This window comes from Apteryx mantelli, chromosome 8 (genome assembly GCF_036417845.1).
Source record: "Apteryx mantelli isolate bAptMan1 chromosome 8, bAptMan1.hap1, whole genome shotgun sequence".
Lineage (NCBI taxonomy): Eukaryota > Metazoa > Chordata > Aves > Apterygiformes > Apterygidae > Apteryx > Apteryx mantelli.
The window spans coordinates 43,333,733-43,346,106 of NC_089985.1; the positions used below are offsets into that span (position 1 = coordinate 43,333,733).

The 12,374-nt window shown below is 41.5% G+C and overlaps 1 protein-coding gene across 1 annotated transcript in view; it reads right to left on the reverse strand.

Moving 5' to 3' along the window:
* The window catches only part of ERICH3 (glutamate rich 3), a 53,007-nt gene extending 46,609 nt beyond the window's left edge, over positions 1–6,398 (reverse strand). The window contains exon 1 of the mRNA XM_067300828.1: positions 6,109–6,398. Coding sequence (XP_067156929.1) covers positions 6,109–6,398 — 290 coding nt within the window. The remainder of the gene's footprint in view (positions 1–6,108) is intronic.
* Positions 6,399–12,374: the final 5,976 nt, after the last annotated feature.

Here is a 12,374-nt window from a genome sequence, read left to right on the forward strand (position 1 = left end):
ACATATTGCATAATATAATCATATTAACCCATGGGCTCTTTAGATAGGATAAATTATACAATGACAGGTCTCTTTTGTTTCCTTTTGCTTTAAATGCCACTCTATTACATACTTTTCAATGGGATAACTCAAGTCAAATTTCTATTGCTAGACAGAGTTACCATAAACAAAAGAAAGAACAATTAAAAAAAAAAAAAAGGAAAGGATGACAGACTTATGGGAAGCTTATTTGGGGTTTCATAATAATCTCACAGGTAGCTTACCAACAATAAATTAAACTTTAAACAGATGATTTAGTTTACCCTGTTATGCTTGTTAATTAAACACTGGTACTATAGCAACTGTTTTACATTACTTTCTTAATCCACTGTTTGCATTTGAAATGGCCAGGTTACACAGCAATTATGCCAAGTATTGACTTACAGTATCACCTGGCAATTGTATACTGATGCAGAAGAGAAACAATCTAACTTTTTTTTTTTTTTTTTTTTAAACACTCCCTTCCCATCTAATATTTCATGGACCATATAACTAGTTAACATACAACTCCCATCTGACCACAGTGATTAACAAATGTATTTCCACAGAATTCTCTCTGTAGATGTATTTTCTCATTTAAATTATGAACAGACTGTTCCTCAAAATGCTGAATTAAATTCAAAGTTCAAATGGGTATTGGAGGAAAAAAGGAATGTTTTGGGCCTGAACCAAAACCCATTGAAACCATTGAAAAGAACTCAACTGAATCCATTGAGCTTTGGCAGAGCCATGCTGCCAATAAAAGCCCGAGCTCTCTGCCAGGATGGACGTCTCACTTGATGGAGCTATACAGAATTCCCTGGGTATGGACTGGAATTCAGATTTAAATCAAACTAAGCAGGGGTTGGCCCTGCAAGCCTTTGCTCTTCTGGAAGTACAGCTTCCGTCAGTATTGCTGTTTATTTCAGCAGACCAGTTCACCCACCAGTAGGCTGGATTTAGGCAGGATTGGGTCATATTAGGACTATGCTTGTGCTTGGACCAAATCGCTCTGGAGTATCCCATCGAAATCAAAGGATCCAGTTCATTCAGTGCTCCAAAGGATAGAGTGGAGGCATTTTCCAGTTTAGAGGCAGTCAGGGTAAGACCTTATCCTCTGAATAAAACATGTGCCTTTCATTCAAAAGCATACAAATTATTGCCAAGCCTAAGCTTCAGATGAGGCTTGTGTTCCCTTGTGCTGACAGACGACTACAGCACAGGCGTAACGAGTGCAGCGTTGCAAAGAGGGCACCAGCAGCATCCTCTCATGTTACCTCCCTGGGCAGCCCCAAGTACTATTTCCTTTCAGTCTCTGTTGACTCATAAATTATGCCTGGAGATAAAATCGAGAATGCTGCTTACAAATTATAAAGGGAAAAAAGACACCAAATGATTCAGAAAGATTCAGTAACAGAACTGCTGCAACACGGACTTGGGCTCACCTTCAGCTTCATGGAATAATGCAACCTCTAACTTCATGAGGGTTTTCCTGAGAGCAAGTTATCTGAGAAATGACACTGAATTACCTAACTTGACGAACCCTTGGACATACATGGTTTATTCCTGAGTTTTTTTAATTCAATCAAAATCCTCTTTCACTTGTATGTAAATTTCAGCTGAGTTCCCTAAATTCATTCTCTATAAAGACAGATTTGAATGAGGGAATCTCCTTAAATTCTTCAACAGTGATGTTCCAGACATAAGACTTCTGCTACAGAGTCACTGAGAAACAGTAGCATCCTATTTTAACAACAATTTTCATTGAAAATCCACTTTTTTTTCTATGTGTTCTTTATCTTGCTTACTATCAGAGACTGGAATTATACTTTTCATTATATTAGAGAATACACTTTTCAAATTTCTAAAAGCAAAAAGCGAACAGTCAAAAAACTTTCTCCTTTTCACCTGACTAGAAATTTTAAAGTGCGAAACAATACAAAAAAGGGGGGGGGAAAAGAAATCTCCCAGCTTACATACACTTTTTATTAACCAGTCAGTTTCACTGGAAACAGAGCAAACTTCTGGAGTTCAGTTTACCTGCCAAGGAGGGGAAGAGCTGCCAAGGACCTCTCCCATCGCGTGAAGCCAGCCATAATTCCCATCTGTGAAGTCATCTGAACACAAAGACTTTCTGGACCACCCAAAAGGGCAGGAAGCTAAGCCAAGTAGCTTCCTTCCACAGGGCATGCAATCTATCAAAAATCGTCACATGGGGAGTACATGTTTTATATAGACACTTAACAGCCCGAGAAATTTCACACCCGAAGAAAGCACAACACCTTCTGGAGCAGCCATCAAATGTGGGAGGCAGACTTGCTCCATCGCCAACATCTGGCTATGCTTCATGTGGACAGCTTGGCCTTAAATCATTTGAGACAAGCAGCATTTCAGCCCTCACCACTCACACTTCAGTATCATTTTCACTTCTAGGATAACATCTTAACAGTCCATTCAGAAAAATAAATTGCTGTCACTGGAGCCACCTCTTCTTTTTTCCTATTAACAGAAGTAAGAAATTAATAAAGACAAGTACAAGTACTCAGATTAACTGGTGGAAAGAAGCCACAGGAAACCAAAAGAGCCACAATTTATTCTGCTATTTAAAAAACATATTGACAGGCCAAAGTGAAACATACAGCACTCCAAAATGCCCAGTGAGAATTCCCTTTGCAGCCGCAGGGGATTCAGCTATTCAAACGACAGAGCACAAGTTTCATTCACACTGCTCGCGGCTTCAGCTGACTTCTTTCACTCTCTTGAGGGACTCAGTGTAACAGTTTCTCTTTTTTTTGGCAATCCAGCAAAGCCAAGACTTGAAACCACTACTTGATGCCTAATAAAAGCAAAGCACATAACATACTACAGCTGATGACTAGGATTTTGGTAAATTAAAGAATTGCCCACTTGGAACTCTATATCCTACAGGGTTTTCGCGTGTAATATCATTGCCAACTACTTTATCAACAGTAGCTGTTTTTTATCAGCTTACAGTGCATTATGTACTGTATTGAGAGCCACTGCTGTGTATCACAGTGATTTTTATGACCATTCTCACTGATTTGAAAGGATATTAGAACAAAGTCACTGTAGGCCTCTAACATTAGTTTTATAAATCAAATCTTCATGGTTAATCATTTACAGTGTAATTAGGTCAGAGGCTGCTCACTGAAGAAATAATTTAAAAGAGCAAAGCTTTTGTTATTGATTGGTAGAGTCATAGGAAATTACAGCTCCTGCTTTGTACTGACAGCCAGTTTATTGCCACTTTTCCACTTAAACTGCAGTGAGAACAAACAGTCCTAGCCATGATGGGAGACACATTCCTAACTTTAACAAGCTACCAAATCTTGCATTGTTTCTGCTTGTTATGGTGACATAAACAAGAAAGGCTTGCCTAGCTTTCAGCCAGCACAAATCTAACCATAACACATAACAGCACATGCTATCAGCCACAAAAAAAAAGTTCAACACCCCACAACACAAGAGCATGTTCAACAGCATATTCCGTTTGGGGGGAAAAGACTACTCAAATACAACTTTCCCAATATTCTACTTCTATTTGCCATTCCCTCCAGAACGAAACTATTCAGCCATCATGCACTATATCCTACTTCCCAAAAAAGGCTGCCAGGGTCTCCAGAGAGGTAAGCAGATAGTGAGATGTTTTTCTGTAGAAGTGGAATTCAGCACTAAATCCTAAAAGTAAGGTCTTTGTGAATCACAGCTGGGGAATGACCTAACTAGCAAACATGGACCTAGTGGTACAAAAGATGGTACAATTTCATCCCAGACAGAGAAAGGGATTTTGCCATCTACAAGCCAGTACAGGCATTCAGAAGACAGACTGATGCCTTTACTATACTATTCATCATAAATGCTTATTTCATTTGGTGCCTATGAGCTGAAGCTAAGTAAAGGGAATATGGCCAGTGACTATGATGTGCTGGGGTTTCCCTTCTAAGAAAGGGGCTGTTTATTCAGAAGATCAAAAAAAACAGGAGAACAATCCTCAATCTACATAAAAGCAGGTTATTCTTTTGTTAGAAGACAGGGCTATAGCACTTGTAAATTCACTCTTCAACTATAAGTCATAGATCACAGCCCTTCTCCAACAAGGGGCAACAGCCACCTGAGCAAATGGATCCCTTTGACCAAAGCAATACAGAACCTTTGGATTTTCCTCAAGACACAGCTTTGGCTTCTAAATATAGCTATTAAATTTCAACTACTACCGCATTCTTTACATGAAACAATGCTGGAACACCACCAAGAACCAAAACTCACTGAAGTCAGTGGAAGACCTGAAATTTATTTTGATAGGGCTTTAGATTATGTCAATAATTAATTGATTTATTTCAACCCATAAAACCCTTAAGCACATGTTCAGTTTTATTCAAGTAATAACCAAGTAAATGTGGAGGCCGCAGCCTCTCAAAATCACATTGTATCTCTGCTTACACGTTGCAGGACCTCCACTTCAGCCATGGCCATCTGGTCTCAGTGAGACCCTCAAAAGTCCTTCTCCATGGGCACACATACCATGACCATTTGGGCTCTCCTTTCAAAGGCTTCATACTGCTTTCTTTTTTCTCCATCTAACCTAACCTATTTAATAGCCAAACCACTGAAGATTCTTTGACCAGATTCTCAGTGAAAATGTTATCATTTATTTTGTGCCAGCTCCATCCTTGGAGGTTTTCAGGATAAAGTAATCTCATCTGATCTCATAAGATGACCTTCCTGGGAGCAGGAGATTGGACTAGAGACCTCCTGAGGTCCTTTCCAGCCTGAACTACATTATGATCCTATGAGCTGTTTGCGTACTTTACTAGACTAATGTAGCTTTATGATTTCCAGAAGGGATTACATCCAGCCTGTGAGGAGCAGAAGCAACACCCAACACGTGCTTGTCTGTCCCCATCCATGTCAGCATGCTCTTTATTAGTCACAGCTCTATAACTTTCACCATTTTCAGTGTCAGACACAGATCACATTCACTTCACAAATTTTTTAAGGAATACAGACAATCAGCTATAATAAAATTGTTTCCAAAAAACTGAAAGAACAACAGATACCATCCACAGCACAAGAGAACCTTATGAGGTAACTAGAATGAAAGAATCTTCCAAGAACAAGGTTTTAAATATTGTTTGGAATTCTATATATTTCTTCAGAGGAGAGATTTTCATACACACCACTTTTTTCAAAGGTTTTTTTTTTTTTAATCAAATTATGCTACAAATTTTGATCTTGCACACCACCAGACATGGAAATGGAAGCTGAAAGATTCCTGTTCTGCTATTAATTTGTTGTATAGCCTTAAGCATTATTTCTTTACTCAAAACATTGCCCTCTAAAATGGGTTGTCTCAGATTTTATCATTTAAATGGTGATCTGCAGAGGTCCTCAGTATTTGTAATTCACTTCAGCCTCAAAATTTTGGGTACTCAAACTCCCAACCTGCATGTCTGAAGTTAGACAGCAACAAAAAGAGTGCCATAAATAAATGGCCCCACTCTCTGTGGCTCAAATTCCCCATTCAAGAAACAAGGCAACAACCTTTGCAGAGAACTTTGAGATCCAGGGATGAAAACAGGGTAAGAATAGCTTACCTCTACACAGGCTGACACATCTGAGGTCAGTTAGTTAGTTGTGAACGCCAGAGCAGCCAGGACTTCACACACAAGCGTAACATCTGAAACCACCGCCTTATCCAAGAAAAGACATTCAGGTCTTACCAGTTATTTGCTTCACTTCGTTTTATGTCATTATTCACACAGAACTGAAAAGGCGGATAACCATTAAAAAAGAGCAGCCTAACAAACTAAATGGTTTCAGGCAGGCTTTTCTGCTCCTCATGCCTGTAATAATTACCTCAGCGGCCGCAGGAAGAGAACAAGCCAAGTATTTCTAACCTAACTACCTTCTCACCATTTTCCTGGGGTTTTGTAAGAAAAAACACCTTGTCGAAGACGCCCCCGTGGAGAGGAGCGGCGAACGAGGGAGGGCGGTTCTCCTCAGGGAGACCTGCCCGCCCGCCGCCCCGCTCACCCCGGCTGCGGCTGCGGCCGCGGCCGCCCCACTCACCCCGGCTGCGGGCCGCTCATGGCTGCGGCGCCGCGGGGGCGCCGGGGCTGCGCCGTGCCGGCCCCGCTCGGCCTTGCCCGGCCCTGCCGTCGCGCCCCCTCTGCCGCCGCCGCCGCGTCCGGCCGTTGCCAGGGCACGGCCACGCGGTGACGGGCTGGAGGAGGCGGGCGGAGGCCTCCCAGCGCCCAATCGGCGGGCGGCGCCTGCCCCCGGCCGCGCGGGTTGGCTGGCCGCGCCGCCACTCGCGCCGGGCTGCGGCCGGGGTCGCCGATGCGGCACGGCCGCGACATGGCGGGGCGCGACGTGACGAGCCGCCCCGCGGAGACCGCTCGGCGCCCGGCACGGCCTGACGGGGCCCGGCTGCCCCGGCGCGGGGCCCGGGGTGACTACGAGCAGCGACAGCTTCCCTGCCCGACTCACCCGCCCCAGCGCGGGAAAGGATTTTACTGTCTTCAGTTCTTCCATGCTCTTCGCCACCTGCACTTAGTATTTAATTGCCTTTTGTAAGGAAAGCAGCTGTCAAGGACTTTAATGTCCTCCTGAATTTCTATCTTCACTACCCTTTACTTAAGTCTCACTAACTTATTGGATCACGCTGTAGCACAGGATGGAGCTGGGAACACACACAGGGGCCCCCAGCATTACAAAAGAGAGGGAGCAGCGTTAATTACTAGAGAGTGATGAGAAAAGGCGGCATTTCTTTGGGGTACAAGGAGATTAACACACGTCAAATGCTTTTCAGAAGCACCCCCGCCTTCTCTCCTTCAGAAACAGCTGCAGCAGCAGTTCCCGCACTGGCACGTGTGCCCAAGCTGCGGGTTTTGAACCTAAGACTCCCTCCTCCGTACGTAGGAAGGCCGGCACAAACGGCACCTCTGCAGCCATTCCCACTGCTCAGCGGTAGCCAGGCGGACAGCTTCGGAACGGCTGTTGTAGAGCACCTGGAAGCATGATTCTGCCTCATGCCATTCTGGGGATCCTCATCCTCGCCTCCTGCTCCATCCTTGGTTTGTTGGGTTTTTTTCCCTTCCCCTCTCCTCAAGGGAGGGGACATGCCCTAAAAGGACAACTGCACCACGGCTTCTCTAGGTTGACATATTCTCTGGAGATGGGGTGGCTTACACTGCCAGATACACCTGAATGATTATGCAGAAATGAAGGAACTGGCAAATAAGGGCGCTAATAAATTTAGCTGCAGCAGTTTTGGAGGTTACCTAGCCCAGACGATTGCCCCTCCCATGGACATTAGTGTCTCTGTAATAGAGAGCGGATTGAAACACCCATAGTCTCATGGAGTGGTCTCAACCACTCCAACTCGCAGACCACCAGCAAACGGGGTTTGCACTGATATGGCTTGGACTTCCATAGCTGAGTCACGGGCAAACGTGTGCCCCCCCGCTTGGCACACCAGAGGTGGCGATATCCTACACTATTGCAACTACACCCCGGCCTAAGATCCATAACACCACCAGCAACACACTTGGATCTCTCCAACGCACATCCCTCACCTGCAGCCTGAGAGCGCCCCCACAGCTTCCCCACTCCTTCCTGTACTTTGTGTTCAGTGCTAAGCCCTTATTTTGATTCACCACATCATTGTTTTTTCCCCCAATATTAAAACTCCCCCTTCCACTCATGTGATGCAGTCAAAAGAATTCACTGTTATACTACATTTCTTCCCATAACTGTCTAAATTTTGCCTTCTTATTCTGCTAGATTACCTTTGCACAGCAAAGCTAGCAGTGTAACAAAATGATAGAACTACTCTGACACCTTCTGGTGAGAAACCCTGAAACAAACACTACCCTTGCTAACTAAGCAAGTGAGGAGTCAGCGTAAATAATAAAATTCTCATTCATGTAACACCCCCCGACCAACTGAAGGGGCACTAGTGAGGACAGGATGCTAGAAACTAAAGGACTATATAAAGGACTTTCAAGTAAGAAAACAATAGTTCATTTTAAAGCTCAACTAATAAAAGACCAGGATGCGGATGTTGCTCCTGAACAGCCTGGGATATCTAACCAGAAGATGTTGCAAGCAAGAGAAAAATGTCTCTGGGTTAGTGAACCTGCACATCTTTGAGAAAAAGTAGTTATGATTAAAAAAAAAAAAAAATCTATCTTCAAATCAAGGCTTGTAATAGTCAGAAAGATCCATCTCTAATCAGATCGATGCAGCCTTTTGGTTGCTGGGAACTCCCATATTCTAGTCTCAGTGGATTCCCTGACCCAAGCAAAGGGTAAATGCTACCCATTGAAGCATGTACACAACAATACATTTGTTTGAAGTGCTTCCTTTTAATATTCTGCTTAATATAAAGAAAGTAAGTTCCCTGAGCTCCACAAACAGATAGCTTCAGTAACTGAGATCCTAACAAGAGACCTTCTGTGCAGTACTTCTGACAATTTATAATCCTGTGCACCCCACTTACTAAGTCTGGAAACAATCATGCAAGTTTATTTCGCTATTGTTTTCCTGTCACTCCACAGAGGCATGCCCAAAAATTAGAAGAGACGTCAAAAATAAGCATTGCTGATACAGCAGAGACCTGTAGGTTTAAAGATTTTACTACCTTTTTGCTATTTATCTACATGGCATTGCCATTTTTCTTACTTATTCTTGAAGTTTCACATCCTATATTATGTGCTCCCCCGCATCAATGATAATAACAGCATCGCTTTCAAGAGGAACGTGCGAATTGAATGCTGCTGTGTACTGTAATAAAAATCCAATACGACTGAATGTAACAAGCTGACACAGGTCAAGAACAGCAGCGAACAATTGCATCCCACTGACAGTAATTCAGATAGTTACTACAGACATCTCCCTCCAACCCTTTCTTCTCCTCCCCCAACCCTTACATTCCTTACTGCCTTCTCTAAAAACTTTACATAGCCTAAATGAACACTGTTCAAGCACGAGCAGAGTGCCCAATTCTTTCCAGAGTTTCTGTGTGTGACAGACATTCAACTAAGAGATTGTCACCTCACAAGCATTATACTAGAGTTCGGTGAACTGTGATGAAAAGAATGTTTATGAGAGTCTGATACCCCGTCACCAAATGAAGCTAGCCTTGCCACTGGGGTTGCAAGATGCTCGACTATAGGTCTGAGCGCAAAAGTGTCAGCAAATTGCTTTCTTGAAATTACAGACATTTTTTGCTTTGAAATGTTTTAAAATTGGTATTTTCTAGTTTTAGAAACTCCCTGCTTCTAATCACAGCACTGGCTATGGGTCTCCATTCACCCTTCTGTAAAATTAGGATAATCATATTTGCTTATTTCAGAGGCTGCAAGAGGATTAACTGCTTTTTATACCATGTTTTGAATATATGAAGTGCTAGCAAGCACAAAATATTATTTAGCCTTCAGAGATGCATTTGGTGACATACTGTGAGTGATTGTTTATAAAGGAATTCATGAGCATTCCTCAAGAACACAACATGACAAGATTCTTCAATTTATTTAGGGATGGAATCCTAGAAAGAAGATTTATTCCTCCCTGCCCTCCCCTGCCCCTCTGTAGCTGAAAGCTGTTTAATAGCCTGGTCATTCTTTGGTGGGAAAACAAGCTGCAGTATTGATACATGTATTTTAAGACCTGTGTCTAGTTGTCACATCATATACCCTGACCACCATGTTTTCAAACAATGCTGATACATTTGCATTCAGACTGTTTTACATGAACAATCTCCATTCAGCTATTCTGTTTGCACACAGCAACCCAGGCTTTACATAGACAAACAACTCTGCCACTTTCCAATACCTATTTAAAAGTTAGAGTGAATTAGTTTGATCCAAAAGGCAACTTCTAATAGAGGCCCTAACCCATCCTATGTTTTGTACCTGTAATTAGATGCTTCTACCTGCTCTGCAAATCAAAACTTTTGCTGTCTTTGGTACATGTTGGCATTGGCATTCCAGATTCTCAACACAAAGCCCAAATTTAAAAATAATAATAATATTTAAAAGCATACAGTGTATAAGGAAACTGTACATTATTGATCTGCACATCATCTTCACAGTTATATCCATTATTAATTGTTACTCTTACCTGCTATTTAGTACCTTAACATTAAGCAAAGTATAACTTTTTCCAACAGTGTCCTCGAGGGGGAAATGCAGATTTCCTACATGCAATCACTACCTCAAACTGCATTCCGCCTGAATGAATAGGAATAATCAGCATCTTTTAGCTGAATAATCAGCTAGGAAATTACTTATCCATATTGCTCACGCTAGAGTAATCATTCTTTAACCTTCAAATTCAGACTAAGTAAAGATGAAGCTCCCTACTACTACAAAAAGTGCAACAGACAAGGAAACACTTTCTGTTCATTTGGGCATCTGCACAGCATTAAGGAATGAAATATCCTACTGTACCTGTGGGGATTAGGAGGCAGGGTACCAAATTGTTGTTTTACTACAGTTGAATTCTCCTAATCCTTCTCTCTGCTACCAGCTATTTCCAAAAGCATTTACTGAAACATTAGTTTGTAAACATTAAGTCTAGAAATACTCTTAGTCTTCTCCCCCGGCAAAACAATCTTCCATTTGATGTAATGGCTTTAATGTAGGAGTGCTGTATGCTGTAAAAGCAAGCAGCAAAATTATGTATCCTTGTGTTTTGTAAAAACAGGAGAAGGGACTTGATATATGATACAAACGTGATCCAAATAGAACCTAAACTTATTAGCATACATAACTTGCCAGAAGGTTTATAACATCCTGAAACAATTATTTAACCCAACATAGCTAAACCACCTCACACTTACATTTGCACAGAAGAAATAGCATTCTAAACTAACTACTTCAGAAAACAGAGCTCAGGAAATTCACAAAAGCAATTATACGACAAACTGCTTGAAAGATATGAGCACTAATCTCAGTAACCCAGGATGCTCTTTAAGTCTTGTGTTTAATAACAAGATTTAAAGTTGTAGTATCTTATCATCACCCACCTCCGCCAGAAATACAAATATATTACTTACTTAGATACTGTTGAATTAATATTGCTGGAAAAAATATGTATATCTATGTATAGCAATGTCTATCCATTTATGTCATTCTAAAAAAAAGAAAAAAAGATTCACTGGTAAGTTTAAATCATATGAGTAGCAGTACTGAGTAAAACTAACAAGGCATGAAAAAAACCAAAACCCACTTTCCTCATCTGAAATAGCCTGACATTGCAAAACTGAATCTTGAACTTAAAATGGTCTCCTACCTGCTAAGAACTTAATTTAGGACACAGGAGATGCACTTACACAGGGACCAACTTGATGTTAGATAAAGTAAGTCTTCCTCGGAGATTACTGCACGTTTCTTAACCTTACATTGCAAAAACATTCCTTGAAACTGAGACCTTGCTCTTTCAACATCAGTACTAATAAAACTAGTTTCATAAGTCTGAGTGTAAAGAGAGTCTTTCCTTTTTTGTGCTAGTTACCCAGTTACTGCCCACAAATTCACGTTCATGACCACCAAACCCACCGCAATACAATCTACACAACCACATATTTATCTCCAGGATGTCACTTGTCTCAAGTCTGAGCCCCAATTCCCAACTCGGAGAAGTGATGGAAATACCAGGTGCAGCTGAAGGACAGATGCCACAAACAAATCTGATGCCAGGCTTTCCTATAGTTGATTGATAATCCAAAACTGACCTTCAGTAAAGCTAACTTTAAAACTAAGAATATGAAAAATGCCTATAGATATTAAACTATTTGAATAAATATCAATGTTTATTTTTAATCTCACAGTCTCTGAGATTAAAAAATAACAAGCAACTGGGCAAAGAAGTTTCTGCAATAGTCTCATTAACTGTGCTAGCTAGATTAGAAGTAGCGTGAACACGCATACTTCAACTGTCGTTACCCAAATCCACTCCAATGACAAAAATAAGTCTTTTTGCTAGAGCCTTAAAAACAGATTCTCTCTTGATTTCCATCTACTTACATACTCCACCATAAACAGGGTGCAAAAATACTTTCACCAATTTAGCAGATACAGCACAAGGGACACAGCTGGTGGAGAAGACCACATAAAACACTGAACTATCAATCTTTAGACCCCCTTACAGGCTTCATATCAAGATCCTTCTCTGCACTTGGCAGGTGGAAATAAAGCTATATTATCTCATTTCCAAGCCAGTATTTTGCATCTCTCTGCATAATTCAGTACAAGAGAAATCAAGTACAAAGACTGGATGCTTTCCGAGATAAAGGTTTTAAACAAGCTGGGATTGCAACAGTTCTAATG